The sequence below is a fragment of the Oryzias latipes genome, chromosome 15 (assembly GCF_002234675.1).
Source record: "Oryzias latipes chromosome 15, ASM223467v1".
NCBI classification, from domain to species: Eukaryota; Metazoa; Chordata; class Actinopteri; order Beloniformes; family Adrianichthyidae; genus Oryzias; species Oryzias latipes.
The window spans coordinates 8,718,956-8,739,820 of NC_019873.2; the positions used below are offsets into that span (position 1 = coordinate 8,718,956).

The window sequence follows — 20,865 nt, forward strand, 5'->3', positions numbered from 1 at the left end:
AGTTGTAATTTAAAATTTTACTGTGACACAGCTTCACAAATTCAAATGAAAACACTTTAAAAAAAGGCTTTTCATAGCAAATTTTAGATTAGATTAAAATTAGATTATTCAATTAAATAGTTAAAGGTCTTGATTAATTAATAGCTCAAAAAACGAATCGCATGAAAGCACTTTCTACATATTGTTATGGGCATCAATGATCATCCATGCATTGCTACAATGGGCAGACGCTTTCAACTTTTGGGGGGTTTTTCTTTGCCATGTCCCACTTTCTTTTTTTCTTTTTAATAAAATGACTTACCTGCTTGACCCTTCAGAGGCACTGATTCTTATGATATTGTGAAGAGTTTAGAAAATGTTTGATATGTTTGGCATTAGAAGACACAACATTTGGCAAAAGGTTGGCTCACCGTGTTGGAGCGCAGGGACACTCTCCCCCCACAGCGAGCACAGAACTTTGTCTGACAATAGGAACACAGGTTCCCGCAGCCATCTGCAAACTTGGTCTTATGACAAACTCCACAGGTGGGTGCGTCGTCTCGATGGACCGAGCCCGCCGCCGCCGTGGCCTGCCGGATTACCGTTTCCCTGTAGCTCGATAACTGCTGCTGGATACCTCTAGAAAGAAACAGCGTAAAGACTTTCACTCTTTTGAAGGAAGGTTATGTTACCATTTCAACAGTATATATCAGGTTTGAGCCTCTAAAGCCCATTTCATGACATCTTTAGAAAGTGGAGCCACGAGAGTTGTTAGGCTATTACTTATGCTCATATTTTCCAACAAAAATGTCAAAATACTTCTCAAAAAGTTTTTTGCTACCACATGACAGGCCTGTAGACACAGAAGCAAGACAAATACAGAAATTATCATTGACATGGACACTATGACTTTTTTAAGCAAAAATGTACTATTAGTTTAACGAGAAATGGAAACTTTCTTATACATTTAAAAATGTGGATCAGAGTTTGTATTTAACAGCCAGTTTTTCTTTTTACTCACAGTGGTTTCATTGCACTTAAACTAAAGGCCGTGTCACACTGCAACTACATACATTTTGTGCATATTGCACAGAAAAAAGTTGTTCCTACAAGAATATAGGTGGAGAAAGAGAGAAAAGTCCTTTACATGAGATTTTCACAGATGTATCAAAAAAGAACCATATTAAAACCACGGAAAAGTAACGCAAAGAACCCGTAATTCAATGTAGAACATGAACCGTGCAGGATTATTGTGCTGTTTATATGCATAACATTAGTAATTTGTGTGTCAATTACGTACATTTAACGTGACGTGCGCCGTACATTCAACATAAAAGTTATACATCGGTGGTGAAAAGTCTGTTAGACATACGTGGAACATTCGTGGAAATCATGCACAGTTGCGTAAGATCTACTTAATATTTGCGTATAAACAATATAAAATACATGTAAACTGCGTAACTTTCAACCAACCAAAGATTTTGATGCACGAAATGTCATATGTGGAAAATGCACAAACTGTAAATAGTGGCTATGTAACATGGCTTTAAGAGGAAAAGTGTTCTCAAAACTCCACTGCATCTTTAAAAGTTGACTATATTATCTGTAAATATTAGGCAGTACTCTAACTGCTTATATAGGGCCGTGTTGCCAGAAACAACACTGACCAGAAAGTATAAAAAAAAACAAAGCAAAAAAACTATCTGGCACATAAATTTTTGATCATCTAATCCCGCTCATGAACTTGGACTTCCATGGATTTCCTACTGAGACGTTTTTCTTCCTTTCAATTATGGATTGTTCTGATTCACCCTTTTTTAGATGGACCTGGTTCTGTTGCATTCTATTGTCCAAACCAATTAACTGTATAAAAGAACTGGACTAAGTGACTCCAAACAGGAAGTACCCGGTGGCTCCAAGGCGCCAAAATCCCAACGAGAAATGAACAGTTATTACTCAGTCATTCTATTTATCAGAACCACCATTCTTGCTCTGATACCTTTTTTTAGCATGTTCTTCATAATCCTATTTGTTTATGATATTTTTTTGCAGAAAAGTTATTCATGTTGTAATCAGACCAATCAGATGCATCAATAAAAGCTTGCTGTGCCTGCTGGCTACCACATTCAGCGCTTGAAACGTTTAATTGACAGACTCTCCTAAACCCGGCCAGGTTATGGCGACTGAATGTACTTTGCTTTTTTGGAGCCAGAAATTAGCCATTCTTATGGGTGACATCACACTCACCCAGTTCTCGTATACAGCCAATTATCCAAACAAAGCTGAGCATCCATAGAAAACAATCGAACCCTCCTGGTGAGACTAAACCTAAATTCATAGAAAGCAAATGTGTTCAATATTTTATTGACTTTCCTTCCTGAGAGAACACAAAATCTGAGTTAAAAAGTTTTTCTAAAGCATTTTTAAACATTCAAGAATACATTTATAGTGAAGCTTTGGCACAATATCAATAAGGAATATCTACCTCACATATATGATCGGTTATTACATCACTCTACACACCATTATCAATTAGGCCTTCACTTTGAACCAATAGCTAAATAGCCCGCCTTCTTAGCCAATCACGATCCTAATTTTGCCTTTAAATTCATCTCTCTGCAATCTAGATCATTCGCCATCCCTCCTCCACCCATTCTCCACCTGGATCGAAGCTTCGCAAGGGTCTGATGTCTAACCGCCATCGGCCTCTAGGTCCTGGAGTTCATCCCAAGCATGCAAGATGTCATTGTCCTAGAGCACAACCGCCACACTTATTTGTGCATTTTTTTGTAACAAATAAATCTTTACTCACATTCCTAAAATCTCTCTTTATTGAAATCTAGTCGGAATCAGAAACAAGTGCCACTACTGTGAATAAAACAGACAGTTTGGTGTGTACTGTAAGCATATGGACATTTGTTTTAGTTAATAAAATACAACATTTTATTATGGGTTTAATTTACAAATGACCTGAAGTTGATTTAAAAAATACTCCTCCAGTCCCACAAACTAAAGCGTAAAATGATAGCTAATGACAGAAAAGTACAACAGTTTTATTGACTGAATAAAAAAACAAATCAGCAAGAGACAAAGTGAAACCACCGAGTAACAGAGACGATCTAGTCCAGTGGATTTTGTCGTTGAAGTGTGTTTTAGTCCAGTCACCTTTAATGTGTGCTTTTGTTTCAGGTCACTTGGCTGACAAAAGAACCTCTTTAAATCAATGTGAGAAAGGGAAGAGCAGCGTATGGGTTTCATCTGCGTTACAGTATGCTGATTAATTGGATTTCATGCTGTAGGGGCTGAAGAGAAAGCAAACACAGGGAGAGCAGAGCAAGCAGAAGATGTCTGAAGATTCAGTCACCAGTCACTTTATTAGGTACAGCTTAAAGAAATGGCTGTACATGAACGCATCACGTAGTTCTCCATAAATAAACACCAGTAATGCAAGTACGTACAGCGAAGGCGCGAAGATAAAGGACAGAGCGCGCTCCGTAAATGAGAAGGAGAATCAAATAATGCAAGAAGTGAAAAGGCAGAGGGAGGCAGAGATGAAAAGACATGAGACACAGCAGAGGAGCCTGGAGAAGAAGAGACCGAGCGGAAATAGATGGGAGGGGAGAGGAAATGAGAAAAGAGAACAGAAAGCAGAGGAGAGGGCAACAAAAAACTGCTGTCATTCAGCCTTCTTCCGTCTTTAATTAATGCTGTCGTGTTTAGGAAAAAAAGGCACGCGCTTATGTTACCAAGGTAAGAATAAAAGAAATGTGGAAGATAAGTAAAGGAGTTAAAGAGAAGAGAATAAACTTGTGATAGAAAAGTAAACAGAAAATAAGACTCGTGGAGAAAGGATGACGTACAAAAAAGAAATTTAAGTATGAATATTGTAAGAAAACATATGAGAAGAGAAAACAGAGTAATGTACAGTTTTTGAAAAGGAGGCAATCCAAAATAAATAAAAAAAGTATGATGTATGTTGTAGTTGATCACCTCTCGGCACATTCCTTTAGGGCTTGCCACAGCAAATCAGCTTTCATTGATTCACACAGATGGTTTGGCAGAGATTTGGATGCCCGATATGCTTCCTGACACAACTCTATATTTTATCGGCTGGAGACAGGCACAGGGAAACCCAGACTCTCTATGTAGCCCCCACGTAGTAGCATGAAGGGTCCTGGACCCACACTGGAAGAAGCTCATCGCACCCTCTGAGCAAAAAACCCTGGTTAACCATGCACCAGTCCTAATTCCAGCCGCATGCACTTATAAAAGAGATATAAAAATTTATTTATTTTTTTAAAACAAGAAATTTGTAGTAGAAACTATAAAAAAAAAAAAAATAAGTAAGACTTTAACCCTTGTGCTATCCTATGGGTTCCAGATGACCCGGTCCTTACATGTTATCCCACGACACAGGTGGTATAAAGACACAGGTGGATAAAGGTGAAGAGGATTTCATGTAATCCATGGACACTAGTGAAGATCACAAATCATTGACGAAAAAAGGTTCAGCGCGCTATCTAGTGGGTCTAGATGACCCAACTCCAAATGTTAAAGTGCCTAGGATAGTACAAGGGTTAAAAAAATATGCTATAATATGATATGAAAAATATGATGATGTAAACAAAAGTATGAAAAAAGCATAGAGGACCAAAGGAAAAATCAATAAAGAAGGAAAAAAAGAAGAATTAAAGAGAGAGGATGGAGCAAAATGTACTAAAGAGTAAATACAAAGATAAAGTCAAGAAAGAAGAAGAACCTCATCCATACAAAAGCATAACACAACAAACAAAGAAGCGTTCCCAAATTTCAACAGATTGTTGCACAGCCAGTAAAAACTTATCAAAATGCACACAAGTAGAGCTAGATGGAAAAGGTTGCTCATAGCAACTTCTACAAAGTTGATCTAGTTTTGTCAGCATGGAGTAAAGTACTTACAGAGTGGAGGTCAGCGGTGCAGCCTCCTCCCCCATTAACTCAGCCAATAAACTACAAATCCCAGCAGCAGAGGTCAGAGAAAAGAGAGTCCCACATCAAGCTGTTTGCTCCCCTTTCAAGCATTGCTCCTTCAGGTGCTAAGAGGCTCCTCTAAATATATCTTAAAGGAACACCTATGCCCCCCAGAAACTTAACCTGCCTACCTTCCTGCACACTAACACACTTACAAGTATAAAAACAGCATTGTCATCCCTGCAGATGGAAACACGTGTGTGCAAACCTGCTGCTTGTAATGTAAAGTAGGAGCTCACACGCACAAGCGCACACTTCCTGGGAGCATTAAGGTCATAAAGGGAAGGCATGCTGTTCCCCGGCAGGACCTTCTTCCTGATCCACGGATCTCGCTGAGCAGTTCTTAGACCCGGCTCTCCTCAGCTGCTTAGAGTTAAAGCTCAACTCTGAAGAAGTTTCATGTTACATGCTTTTTTCAAAATAACACAAACTGTCATTTAATAGCTGTTGGTCTGTGGTTGTGCGTCGAGTCTGTTGAACCTTTTAAGACGGAGTCTCAGCTCCAGTGTTCAAATTCTTTCAGCTACTGTAATGCTATGTTCACACCGGGTTCGGGATGCACGTTTTAGGCTTCCGCTTTCAAAACTCTTGTCTTCATGTGTCACTATGCACGTTTTTAAGTCGTTTATGGGCTAAATGTACAAATCGTGTGGCAATTATATATGTGTTTAAATTAAACCTGTTGAAAGTTGGCCAGTCAGGGACTAGTCATGCACTAGTATTGGGTAGCCACAAACTTGTGTGAACAACATATGTTGGGCGACCGTGGTAGGGCGGTCGACCCATGATTGTAAGGTTGCAAGTTCGATTCCCGCCTTGCAAGCCCATGAGTCGAAGTGTCCTTGGGCAAGACACTGTATCTTCTTTTTTTCTACTCTTATCGTCTTCTGTGGTCAGTTATGTGTCCCACTCCAGAAAAGGGTGATCTTAGATCTTAAGTTGTCGCAATGTTTAAGTGTAAATTCAATAAATTGTAAATTGTATATATGTAGCACTTTACTGCCTTCCTTGAGGGCCCAACGCGGTTTACATTCACTGTCCTATTCACCCACACCCACACACATTCACACACTAATGGCACCAACCTATAACCACTATGGTAGAAGCCGTTCCTGCGATCTCCAAATCAAAGGTTGACCACTCTGCTTTTTTGTCACACACCTGTCTGTGTTGTTTAAAATACTAGTACTAACATTTTGCTCCACCTAAACTGTAGCCTCTAACCCACAGGTCCTCCCACAGTTCTCTGCTGCTGCTGTAAATGACTGTATTTCCAGTCTGGTTTTCTGTGCTGAGAAGTTTTGCTCATCTTCTAAACTCCACATGCAAAAACATAGTGGACCTTATTATTCCATTGACAGCTAAAGAAGATGGCATAAGAGAACCAGCTGAACTTTCTATTTACCATGTTTATTGTATAGTAAATAAACTGGAAATGAAAATACTGTAATATCGTAGAAGGAAGCACAGAGTAATTACTGTAGGAACATTTACGATTACTAATCCTTACTTGTTCCAGCTGAAAAAACGGCTTACATGCTTTTCTGTGTCTCGTTACCCAGCAGGCGACCGTAAGGCGCTGCTGTGACGTCATCCTAAATACTAACTTGAAGTTCCTTAACAGAACGCTCTTAAAATATTGTCATAACACCACAATGAAGAGACAAAGAAACACATTGATGTGATCGGATGAACGCAGGCTCATTAAAACAACTTTTGACGTGATACACGTTGCTTCTCACACTGATTTCCAGACAATCAATATGTCATAAACACATCTCAGTGCACCTGCTTAGACGTCTTCTTGTTAGTAACAGTGCCTCCACCGGACCAAAGCAGTGGTAGACAGTGTTGTGCCTGATGTTGAGACAGACGTTTGAAATTTGTCGCTAAAATATTAAAATTAAATGAATAATTCTCGACAAAACTTCTGCCTCTAGTTGCTGAGTGAGACTTTTAGTCACGTGGTTTTGTTTACACAGCTTTGCTTCGAATCAGGAAAGGCCGCTTGACGGCAGTCTGAATACAGACCTAACCCACAGTTCAGGACTCCATCCGGAACAAATTAAGCAGACTGGGTCCAGACCAAACCGTTTTTATCAGTCTGAATACTGTACACCCTAAAATATAAATGTTCAACTTGTTGCCCATTTCACCCCAATGCACACTTCAATTGTAATTAAAATCTCAAATAAATTTAATTAAACACACAAATAAAGAACATAATTATTTTTCAAATTACCGTGCAAAACTGCTCTTTTTCCACTGGACACGGATTAACCACTAAGACGTTTTAATCAATTGTAGCCCGCATTTTCAAAAACAACTCTCTAAATAGGCAGATCTGTTCTGAGTTTACCCTGAATGAACTGCAGACACACTTTCAGTCATTAGCAACAACAGTGGACTCTTGTTTGGTTAGTTAATCACACCCCTGGTAAGGTTCTAGCTCAAACTTTGAGAAATTTTGCCTCCCTTCCACGAGTACGAGATCCAGACCAATGGTCTGTCCGGGCTGCATGTTTCCCAATCCAGGAGAACTGTGAAAAGGGATCCTATAGGACCTTCCCTTTGGGACGTACCTCATGAGATCAGAACAACATTTATGAACTGATAGAAGCAGAGCAGTGGTAGAAGACTTGTCGTTTCTACGAGCAACTGCAGAGGAAACTGGGGGGAAAAAGACATCCAATCAAACTGTTCGGCTCCCCTCCTTTTTCATCCACACCTTCCCTTTCCACAGTAACCCTACCCAACTGAAAATGTTTGACGAGCCACACAAACATTGATGCACAGTGGACAAGACACGACTATACTTTGTATTTGGAGCTGTAAGACACCCCACCCCCAAAGAATTGTATCAGTCATTCGTGCAAAACAGATCAGTCTCAAGATGTGTTTGGCTCTCCATGTGGCTGCAAGTGATCTGACATGTAGATGCCTATACTCAAAGCAAGAGACAGCTCTACATTTTCATGCATTTCTATAAGAAATAAACACCACTACTGATAAGACTGGTGTAACTCCAAGCAAGTCAAGAACTTCTTTTCAAATTAGGATTTACTTCTTCATCAAATTCTTAATTTTTTTCTCTATGAGAAAGTACTGTGAGAAAGTGAGAAATTTTCAAAAGACAAACCGTGTCACCCCAAATGTTCAGTTTTAATTATGATAATCAGGAGTTTGAGCCAACAAATGAGTTGCTTTCCAATCTCCACAAGTGCCTCTCAAAATAGTTTGGGATGCCTCTCTGCCAGAGCTTGTCTCCTGCATCAAAGCTTAAAGTTAAACTCAAACAAGTCTGCAAAGTTAAAGACTCCTCACTGGATTTGACAGTTAATGTGTCCAAAAATAAGGTAGAAAATATAGCTGAGTCCTAAAGTCCTTGGGAGCCATTATGCTATGAAGCCAAATGTTGGCACCGCCTCCTGGCTGCTTGTGCTCTCATAAAGCAGGTTGGCATCAGGCTGGGAACAGCAGCCAGCTCCGGCTCTTTTCCTGTTGTGATTCCGGCCTCTTTGGCTGAGCATGACTCACTTGTCCAGTTCCGGGATCGATATTCAAAAATGCAGGCAGACATGAATCAAATAACAACGAGGCGGTGTCAGAGAAAACCACCTCGCCGCCATTAAGAAATTAAGGACTTCCAACTTCTTAGGCCTCATTTGCTCTCCGGCACACGCTCTAAAAGCAGATCCTGCCTCCACGCAGAAGCTTCTGTTCTGGCATATTTCTGCATTTACTCTGAGCATCATCTTTTCCTGCCCACCCCCCCGATCTTGAATTTATTCGACAGCCTTGCGCACACACATCGTTAATGTAGAAGAGTGATCCATAAGATTGATTGAGACCTACTCAATGTCCTGCAATAGACAAGTGTTAAGGTTTTCTTCCTCCCCTGCTATTTGTGAAATTGAATGGAAGGTCAAATGCATGCCTGGATTAGAAACAATAAGTGCGTCTATGCATGTGTTTATGCATTTAAAGTATTTGCTCACTACAGCTAGGTCTTCCTACTCTCTTCAACTCTTGGTTATTTACACAGAACACTTTATTAGCAGACTGATAGGAATCTGTGACGACTCATATTTTAACAGTGGGCTCATTCTTAGTAGTTGAGCTTCAAAGTTTTATTTCTATAAAATGCGCCGTACATACTCATCATGAAGTCATGGCTGACCCACACTGTTAAGACGCCAAAAAAACAAGAGGTTTCAAAAATACCAGAACAGATTCAGTGTTACCTTTTTAATGTGGCGGTCTGCTGAGACCAAAATTATTATTATTATTGGCCAAAAAAAATTACTTGCAATAAACAGCAAAATAAAAAAGTCTAGTTGGTTTTCCTAAACTTAAAAAAAAAAACGAAAAACATCAGCTGATCATGCATGGGTTTTTCTGGGCTTTCCAATTTTCTCCAAAAGTTTAAGAACATGATTCATAGGTTAATTGAGGACTCTAAGTTGTTTCTAGGTGTGAGTGTGAGTGCTTGTGTAGCCCTGCGACAGACTGATGAGCTGTCCAGGGTTTACCCTGCCTTTTCATAGCAATAGCAAGGATAGGCTCCAGCAGCCCTGGACCCTGACAGATGTTACTGTATACTTACTGATGTTGAAGCAGTTTTGAGAGGTACACGGCGCTCTGTCAAAATGTCAGTCTGTTTTTTGTTGTTTGATTGGCGTAATCTCTCTGTTCTGCAGAAACTCTGTGCTCCCACAAGTAAATGACCTGACATTTTAGAGCAAAACAAGGTTCATTGGTTTGGTCCACACCTGATAGTAAGTGAGCCTTACACTTCCTACATGAACTCAAAAAGTAATACTCCCATTATGTCTGTTCTTGTAACTTTAACAAGGACAGAAAACACAATTTATATTTTAGCTGAACCACACAGATAATAGAAAACAGAAACCCCTTTGCTTCTTTTTATAACATGATTAGCACTTCATATTTGTTTTACATTTTCTTATTTCAGAAGACATTAAAACCTCTAATTACATTTATACATAAACCTGAAACTTAAAACTTTCCACTGCATTTGTATGAGTTTATTGGTTCTTGAATGTTCTGTAAAACAAATTTCAAATCTTTGATCTATAAATCCTCATTTGTGTTTATTTATACTGGTTTTGTGTTTTTAGTTTTTCCATACCTGTTTCCCGTTTTATTTTAAAGCTGTCCTTTTTTATGAAACTTTTTAAGCGGTTTTTGCTTTTTTTTTTGGGGGGGGGGGGGGGGGGGGGGTTCACACTTGGGCTCTGTTTAATCCCCTCAGAATTTTGTTTGTCATCCTCCTTAAAAATTGCTGCCGCCTTTTCAGAGTATTTTTGTTCTTTTCTGCACTTCTTAAGTCTGCTTTCTCCTGCTGTTCCGCATTTGGGTTCTTTTCTGTTCTAATATTGATTATTGAGAAATTATTGTCAAACATCATTATTGACAGAATTAAGGCATTCAAACCCTGATCCATATATCCACCATAAATATGGTATACAGAACCTTTGACATAAATAGATGCTAGTAAGCAGTGCCATCTCTCTTGCTTGCATCCTTAAAGCACCACCACAGCATGTTTGTGCTGGGCTGTGGAACAGCGGCTCACCATATGGCCAAAAGGACAGGGAGAATCTCTCGCTTGCTGATTTGCCACCTTGTGCCAGAGCACTGCTGTTCCTCCTCTATCCCTTTCCTCTCCCTGTCTTCTGCTGGAGAACTCATCAGGCTGAGCTGCCTGGGAGAACCCCCCTCCATCTCTTTTGTACCTTATATCTCTTTCAGCAGAAATCTACTAAAGACACAGATTGAGAGGAAACCCCATTACAGAAGAAATGCTGTGGCTACTGCTGAGCTATTAGCTGTGATTTACGTGCTCCACTCTGAAACGGCTTTTATAGGGCTGGAATGGGAGGATCGATCGTTGACAAGTTTTAAAACATAAATATCAATATCCATCCAACCTGAAGAGGGCACTATAAGCTGTAAATCCCTATTTTTATGCCACTTTAAATTGAATTATTTTCTTTTTTTGTTAAGTGGAATGAGAAATATGCATTAAGTATTAGATGACGTGAAACATTAACAGTTTCTTGTATCATTTTTCCCTATCTGGAACTTCACTATAGTGCAGTTCACAGCAGTCAAATAAAAGTTGATCTCCAAAATTACAAAATATACAACTTTTGGTTCTCACAATACAGTCTGGACTTACGTGATCTTTGACCCTTTAACACTAGAGGTTTAGTTCCAGTATTTAGGTTCTTTCAACTCCCGGAAGTTTTCCTCAAATTAACATAATTCAAGCTGATTTGGAAGCAGAGAAAAGCAGCCTTCCATTGATTTGCAACATTTTAAAGTAATGAGGTGCTTATGCAATTAAAGTAAATCAGCAGATTTTGTCCGCAGAAAAAAATCCTCTTTGCAAAGCAGATTCTTTCTGCAACAGAAACAGCGGATTCTCCTTAATTCTATAAACAGTCCAAATGTTTCTTATTTCAGGGTCGCCGGCAACAACTCTGGATTTTAAAGGGTTAAACCACAGAAGTCTTGAAGTAACAGAATTATAACATCATAATATATCAGTAATAAGCCTCCAAAATATATCGCGAATTTATTGTTACCACGATATCAAGCTGTGCAATACATGTATCGCAAAAGTCGGCGAAAATTGCAATAAATGGTTGCCTTAATTGTGCTAAAACAATCTTATGGCATCTTGAAGTATTTAACATATCAAATAAATCCCTTTATGCGTTGCATTAATAAGATGGAGCCCTTTTATGTTAGATGTTTGCCTCCTGTGTAGACGAGGGTCATTTGGAGTCTAATTTAAGTTATGCTGACTCTTTTTTTAATTAAACTGTTGCAGTGAAATGGAAACGATGTATTTAGTTATTTTGCTATTTGTTGATGTAGCGCAAGTTCTATTGTCATCGCAATATTAAGAACATCAGTACTTTTGGACATGTTTAGTAGAGAAGCTTCCTGCTGTAAACATAAGATATGTGTCCTTGTGATTAGATAGCCTAAATTTAAAAATAACCAAACAGCTGCTCTCCTGCTAGCTTACAGCCCCCCCTCACACTGCCCACCTAACATTACCAATGCAACGAAAAAGGTGAGCAATGTCGAAGCCATCCAGCAGTTCAGCTTTAATCCAGATTCCAGCTCAGACGAGGAAAGCAAAGATGTACATGGATCTATCTGTCTGCAAGTGGATGGATCTGATTAGAGTGGAGCAGGGAGCTTGTGGCCCCCCGATTGTAGCTTCTACTTTCCAGGTGCAAGATTTTCTCAACTATATTTTTTTTGTCCGCTCCTGATTCACATTGATTTGAATAAATAAATACTCACAAATGCAATTTAAAGATTTTTTATATATATTTCTTCCAATCATAAGAAAACTGCAGCAAGAACACGTCAAAAACATCATTTTCATCAGAGCAGGTCTTTTAATGCATTTCTATTTAAATTCACTCTCGTGAGAAAATTGCTAACTCAAGACATCCACTGAGAACGTTTACAAAAGCCTAATACGTTTTGTTTGAAAACTCAGGAAACATTAATTCTCTTTTAAAAAATTTGAGATAGGGTTGATTTGAAAAAAATATAGCAGCTGAAATCACCATAATATGTGTGGAAAAGGGAACTGTGCATTTGATCTGACCAAGCCACTTTTTGCCAGCATTTTCACTTTTGTCCTCATTTCCATATTTCTCACATCCCCTTCCTCCTCTTCCTGTTTCACTGCTTTTTCGCCCACTCTTTATCCTCACTTTTCTCTTGTTTCTCACTCTCCATCACTTTGCTGTGGCATGTATGTTTACTGCAGTAATGGTGTTGCTGTCACAGATCAAGACCATCTAAAAATACTTTATTCTGACTCATTTTAAAGTCATTTGATCACTGCATTGTCTATTTCTGTAGGTATGACAACATAAAACAAGGTAACCCCGTATATAAGGGGTGCTGACCATTACTCGGTGATGGAACAAAATGTCATTGTGACATGGACTTGCTACAGTTTCACGAGAAGTGCTTTGGGGATTTATGATGAGGGTTTATGTTGTAAACCTCTTAAGATTACGCCATTAATCAACTTAAACGAGTTATACTCCTCCTACGAGTTATACTCCTACAATGAGGCAACGTTGTTAATTGAAACGACCTATATACACCATTATAAAAAAGGTTTCAAAATGACATAATTCAATAAGCGGTGTTGGAAAATATAATTTAGACTGAGGAATGGCAGGTTTATTTTACAATCATGCAAAAACGACCACCTGCATCACAGCGGACAACACAAAAGTGATGGCAGCAAAAACGGATCAGTCCATCATTCCAGTTTAATGTGTGAAAAGACTTTGAATTTAGCAAAGACATGTGACAGTGTGCTAGAATGTTCTAAGAATGTTCCCTTTGGATTATTTGGATGTGGAAAAACAACAGTGGGCTGAACTTTAGGAAACTGAAATGTGAATGGATTTGACATTCATTCTTCTTTGCTTGTTTGTTTATAAATATATTTATTTTACATTTGATTATCTCGAAGAAATGCAAGGAATCTGGAAAGCTTCACCTGCACTGTTAAATACCAGGTATTTCTCTCTGAGTCACATCGGTTGAAGATTTGGTTTAACATGTCCTGGATCCTTCTTAGGTCAGTGAACCGGATTGTTCAAAATGAACCAATGCCTACTAGGAATCATATCTTAAAATGCAAATTATGATATGGAACCATTTTAAATCAATGTTAAAATTACTTGTTACACCCCAAAAACCTCCTTATCCCTAGTTTCCAACTTTGTGAGTGGCAAATTTGCAAGAGGTAGCAATAAAGCTTTGACATTTAAACAACGTCTCTTAAACATCTTGCACTGGTCGTTAAAAACCTACCAAATTTATTAGAATTTCCTTTTATTAATTTATTCATTTCTTCCTGAATTTGTACAAACCTAGAACATAACAGAGACAATTGGTTAACCCTTGTGCTATCCTAGGCACTTTAACATTGGGGGTTGGGTCATCTAGACCCACTAGACAGTGCGCTAAACTTTTTTCTTCAATGATTTGTGATCTTCACTGGTGTCCATGGATTACATGAAATCCTCTTCACCTTTATCCACCTTTGTTATGGTATTTGACAAAGGTCACATACCATGTGTTGTTATACCACCTGTGTGGTAGGGAGAACACGTCAATATAAGGGTCATCTAAGATCGCACAAGGGTTATAGAGCACAGTGGCAGATTGTATCATTGTGACCCAAACTGACCAGTTCTCCCTAATGTGACTTGCGCTGTTGGATGAGGTCAATGCCGTTGAGACTTCGTTGAGGAAAATCACGATGACTACAAGTGTGGGAATAAGAAATTTGAGAAAACACTCGGCTGTGTCACGCATCACTTAACTGCTAATGTAAGCCGGAAACCATAGTGGAGAAAATGAAGAGAGCGAATGGAAGCTGTAGGAAATGGAAACGCACAAAATATAAAGATAAAGAGAGAAAGACGGTATGATGGAGGAAGGAATGACAGAGAGAGGAAGATGGGAGACAGATGGAGAGAGTACCAGAGCCAAAAGCACAGATAAGTGGGTAGTGTGCTCCCCAGACAGAGCACCATATGGCCTGGCAATGCCATACACAGCCAGGCAGCACAAATACACATCCACACAGCATGTTGACACACAAACACAAGGACACCTCCACACAGAGACTGCAAATCCACACATTAATTACCATATAGGAGCTAATTTACAGAGCTCATGTTGCTGACTCCTTTAAATTAAATAGTATAAAAAAAGTCGTACCATTTGTAAAAATGTCATGTCATTTGTTATCCTCCTATTGTGGTTTTCTATAATAGATGATAATGCCAAAGGATTTTTTTCTCTCATACAGGCATAATTACAGGGGAGGTCTGTTTGGCTTGGGCACACCAGGAGTGAGGAAAAATGTAGATATTTGGAAATATATCCTCTTTTGTGCAAATATTAAAATTCTGAAGCTAAATAAAGCAGTAAAATGGGAGCTTTCATACTGCCCGGCTTTCTCAAAGCATAAATTGACAAAACTCGACCAAAATATTTGTAATTTAACAGTTACGGCTACATTTTCTTTCCGCAGAGGAAGATGGTGTAAAAGAACCAAGGATCTGCATTGAAACATAAGCGCAGCAATTTAATGTGTATGTTTTTTTACGAAATAATTGATTTTGTGGTTTAAATCTTGTCAGACAGCGTCTGTGTTTTCACCTGATCCATATTATAGCAGTGGAGATGCTAATATTGTAAACATTTACATCAGAAAGATCCTAATTTATTCCTTTTACCTTCAAGGAACAAGAGTGTACTTTTTTTAGGAGGTACTGTGCCAAATTTTTCAAGCTTTCAAGGTCTTAAAATGATTGTTTATGCTTTTACTGCTTTACCACTTTTATTTCGTATGAGCACAACACTGTTTCTTTCACTGAATTGGTTGCCTTCATGATTTCAAATCATTAAATAGTAAGGGTTGAGTGGATGAATAAGGAGACGATAAAGATAGAAAAGGAAAAATCAGAAGTGAACAAAAATGACATTTTTAGAAAGCATGAATTTTAAAAGGAGAGGAAAAAAACTGTTCTGTACAGTTGGACAAGAGGATATGGCTGCAGACAACAACATGGGGCCCTGATATCATCACCCTGACTTGAATTGACGAATTGACAAAGCCTTTAGGATAAGAGGTGAAACGTCTTCTAACTTTAAAAACTAAGTCCAGATCACAGCCCCTAAACCTACTACTATGACCCTGACTTGAAGTTCACATTCCGGCCCCCCTTCCCTATTTCAGTCGAAAGGACTCTTTTTTTGGTAGAAAAAGACCAATTTTATTGGCAACCTAAAGAGTTACGTTTTAAGCCTTAAACCTTCAACTCCGGAGGTGTCTCTGTCAAAATCTACCTCTTTGACATACTGTAATTCCTTACGTAATCAACATGAATCTGCTGATTCGTAGAGAGAAGCGTCTTTTCACCAATATGCAACAAATTACTAGTTATGTAATGTATTGCATAAGTGTTGCTTACCAGCCCAAATCTGCATTTCTCAGCAACAGAAAAAGCTAATTCATGTTGATTGCACTAAGGGTTGAAAGGTTACCGTAGTCGAAGGAATGGAGCTAAAGCTCCGGTGTAAAAGGGTTCACAGTTTTACAAATCTGAACCATTTTGTTAATATCAATTTTAAAGGAACAAAATGATTACTGTTTTTGCCCCATTTTTAAGCTCTTCTTTCCTATTGCTTGATACGAAAGAAGACGGAAGTCAGAGCCCTGTCTCCCTCTCTGGTCACCCGCAGGAACCATCTCCAGAGTTCTAAACACACTAAATCTCCCAGTAACCCCAGCGCACAGTTTCTGGATGCCACACACTTGACTCTCATGTGCGTTCACTCACATTACACTTCAGCACTGCACTGAGCCTCACCTAATGTGAAGTATTGTTTGTCCCACTCTGCCCGCATTACCGAGTGTTATAGCCGGACCTGATCTTCTTATTCGTCTTTGACTCTGTTTGCCTGCTGCCTGCTCACCTGGATCCTGACTACTCTAGTTTCCTCTCTGATGCTCTCCAGCTCATTACTGACCCCTGATTTAGCTTTGTGGACTTTTAGCTGTGCTAATAAAACCTGCTGCAATTGGAACCAGCCGTCTGCAAGTTTTGTGAAAACAGGTGTCTGAACAAAGCATGCTGTTTGCCAAACTAAATGGCAAACATTAAACTGTTTCAATGCCATTCTCTATGAAATACACTATAATCTTTGTGTGTCTTATCCTACTAAACCGCTCCACAAGTGTGGAAGTGTTGGTCTCATCAGCACACTCATGGGAGGACAAGGATAGCAGCCAGTCCCTAAGGGAAGTGTGGAAGTAACTCCTCACCATTCCCAAGGATCACTAGTGTTACTACAAAGCCATTGGGCCATTTCCATGGTTTCTGTTATCAGGGGACGAAGGGCCAATGACACATGTCAAAATCAGATGTAAACATCCTTTCTCTCCATTGGGCCTTTACGGAAACCAAGGACCAAATGACAGCACACCATTTGTTCAGTGCTGGGATACATTTCGCCCCACTTCCCTTGGTAGCTTTGGTGCTTCTGGTTCCGTGCTCAGGCACAGAAGCTTGTGGAAGTATACCACAGCATGGTCCTCTAGATTTGAGAACAAAATGGTTGTGTTGTGGGTGCAAAGTGCTGCCTCTTTAAAAGTAGTTCAATTAGCCCAAAATCATTTTGCTGAGGAGCTGGTTCTTTTGTGTATATCAGTGGCTGTGGTTATTCTGTAGGTCATCAGTTTTCTGGATATTTTTGATTTGCTGTCAAAAATGCAGTTTGTTTGTTATTTCTTTTCTTTCTTTTTTCTTTTTTTTTAACAGCCAATAAATAAAAAACACTCCTAGCATAATAGAACTGCATCCACTTATCAAAGTGTTTCAAGTGACTTGACCAAAGGTGGTCAAGAATGACTATGGGGTGTTGTTTTGCAGCCTTGGGAAGTGGACAACTTCAGGTTCACGTCAGCATTTGAGCATTAAATGTAGAACAGCACCTGGATTTTTATTTTGTCAAAAATTGGGGGGGGGTAAAAGTTCCAAGAAGAGAATGAAAAAACAAGAAATTGGAATGCTGCAATGCATTAATGTCTATCTGATGGAAATAGTCAGATGTTCTAATGAGAAAAACAGGGTAAACATTGTTCTCCGGTTAATTATGTCATCTTGATACTATTCAAAAAACAATTAGATTCTCACTTTAGAAGTGTAGTCTTCGGGTCAAAATTGACCCATTTTCACCTTTGAACACGGGTAAATTTTGACCTGAAAAACAATATAAGGGTTAGTAAGAACACAGTTTGTAATTTGAAATACATCGTTTCAAAACTTGTGCTGAGTGATTAACTGCAGCAAACGTTTCCCCACAGACATAGCAAATTGTATAACTCTTGGTCTTAATAAAAGCAGAAAATCCTCAAGAGATACTCAGAAAGTACACAAGGGTGAAGTTTAAAACAAGCCATGTTCTCACAGAGTAATTTCAATTCACCAGCAGGTCGATCAACAGTTTTGTGGAGGTTAGTTTCTGTGTCCAAACAGCCGATCAATGTGATGATCGTTTGGCAGGAATTGACAGTCCCCCCAAAAACCTGAATCTATGCCGTATTATTTTATTTAAAGATACTGTTGTTTCATGTTACATCACTGATGTTATACTAATTTGTAGGTAAAAAAAACTTTTCACACGTCACCAGATGACCCCACTGGTCATCTGGACAACAACCTTTTTTTTTCAATGATTAGTGATCTTCACTGGTGTCCATGGATTACATAAAATCCTCTCCACCTTTATCATGGTAGGGATAACACGTCAATGTAAGGACCCCACAAGATAGCGCAAGGGTTAAGGGGAGACTGGCTAAGATCTTAGGTTTCTTTGCAGGAGCAGGAACCTTTTTACCTCAGCATAGTTTGACAATCATAGAAAAAGTCTTCTGACATTAAGGGTGCCTTGTTTAGGTATTTCCATCCATCTTTTTTTCAGAACTCACTAGATTTTTTTGGGGTTACAGGTTTGCTGGAGCCAGCCCAGCTCCTGTTGGGGCAAAGGTGGTGTAGACCTTGAACAGGTCACTGGTCTGTTGCAGGGCCATGTACTCACACAGACATTCACACCTATGGGCAAGAGTCACCAACTAACCTATGAAGCATCTTTTGGACGGACGGAGGGAGGAAGCCGGAGTCTCCGGACAAAACCCACGCACACACAGGGAGAACATGCAAGCTCCACACAGAAAGGAGCACTAACCACTGCACCACAGTGTTGCCCTGTTTATGGGGTTTCCACATTCATAAATGTCCATTCTTACATACAGATCCACAGATTGGAATACCAAAAACTGCACACATATTTATGAAACTTTAGCAACTTTTTCAATGAAATAAAAGGCTTTACTTGTTTATATAGGGACAACATACTGAAATGTAATCAATTGATCTGGACGTGACACTGATTATCTGCTGGATTTGTCTTAAGTGGACCACAAAGACAAATGGCCACATGGTGATTAAGTGAGGCAGATGTAATGTGTAAGACTGACAGAAGACATAAACATCAACCTCTAGTGAATCAGCAAACGTAGCTACTGTTACCAGAAACAAAAGTTAAATCAGCATTCTACCCTGCCATCATCTTTTTTGGCACACTTTGGTACAAAACTGATCAATTAACATGACCCAAAGAACACGATGTAAAATAGTTTAAGAAAATCATGATAAAAGCACAACAATATGAAAGAAATGGCAGGCTTTTCTTGAGTCAGTTAAGGTCAGAGTTCATGATTTAATAATAAAAAAGATACCGCTAAGCAAGAAAAAAACACTAAGACGCATCTCACGTTTGACAAGACAACAGATAGGACTTCTAGTTTGGAGTGAAACTAAAACATGATGTAGAAAGAAAACCTCAGAAACAGGCAGTATGATGGTGAGTGGCTGCATCTTTTGATTGCCCCTTTTGTGCAATTTTAAGCCAGAAAATCCAGACAAAAACTGTTGAAGCCTCAAATTCCTGAACACATTTATAACCACTTCTTTGCAGACCAGCAGGTTGTGCTGCCAAACCGCTTTAGTTACACAGAATTTCTAAATGAACATAATATTTTGAGTGTTTACCGGTCATTTTAAGCTTTTAAGTGTGCCTTATTTTGCATAAAAAACAGTACGGTACTTTGCAAATATAATAATAAGTATAGTGGACAGAATATACAGTAATCCAGCATTTCTAATTCCCTAAAATAACTATCAGTGTTTCCTATAATCCAGACAGTTTAAGTCTCTATTATCAAGACAGGTCAAATACACTGTTCCCACAAAAAGGCTATGTTAAAGAACAGATGATCACTAAATGCTTTAATCATACAAAAAATGTCCACGTCCGACCCATTAAAGCCTCCAAACCTATCTAATTTAGGAAGAGAATGTTAATCTGAACAAAATGGGATGCATTTCAGAGAAACCAAACCTCCAACCACCCACTCTCTCCTTATGATTAGTTGGAAATCCTGCAAACAAACAGGAATGTGCAGTTTATGCATTAAGTGGTATTAAATTTAACAAGTTTTTTTTCACTGCAGAAACCTACAAGAGAAACATTTATGTTCTTTTTTTATTTGAATAAACCTTTGGGGGGAAAAAAATCTCACACTAAGAGTGTTATTTTACTGAGGTTTTGTCAAACATTTCTCATTAAACTGACTCCATCACTCATCAGAGATCATCTAAAGTAATCCATAACATGACCCATCCTCTTACTCCACATATTGCTGCAAACAGGTAAACTACATAGACTTCAAAATCTTCTTTTTCTCTGAGCTCTAAAACACTGTTTTGTGAAAAGGTGATGCAACATCCCAGCACACTTTTTCTGTTATTATTACAGATTGTTAAGTGTTAAGAGTATGTTAAGTGACTCAGAGAATCAGCAAACCTTTTTTTACAGTAAGATCTTGAAGGCTGAAAACATAATATTATATTTTCCAATGATTTCATAGATTCAGAAATGCAATAAAAATGACAACTGTTTCTACAAATACAGGATGAAAACAGAGTATTGGTTGGCCAACGATGTTTCATGAAAAGAATAAATAAGTAAGTAAATAAGAATTACTGTGAAATTATGAGATAAACAGTCTGCTATGATTGTGTCATGTGAGTTTGTGCAAGTTATTATATCTTGGTCTCAGATTTTGTCAAATAAATTTCCCGTCAAAATACGACTTATAGTCACTTTAACACTTATCTGTGTTTTTTTCTACTTTATAATGCATTTTTGGGCTGGTGC

At 38.7% G+C, this 20,865-nt stretch overlaps 1 protein-coding gene across 20 annotated transcripts in view; it reads right to left on the bottom strand.

Annotated features, from left to right (window-relative positions):
- The window catches only part of LOC101158967 (regulating synaptic membrane exocytosis protein 1), a 133,323-nt gene that overhangs the window by 101,214 nt on the left and 11,244 nt on the right, over positions 1-20,865 (bottom strand). For all 20 annotated transcript variants that reach the window (XM_023963212.1, XM_023963210.1, XM_023963209.1 and 17 more), the window contains exon 3: positions 411-618. In XM_023963212.1, the coding sequence (XP_023818980.1) occupies positions 411-618 (208 nt within the window). The remainder of the gene's footprint in view (positions 1-410; positions 619-20,865) is intronic.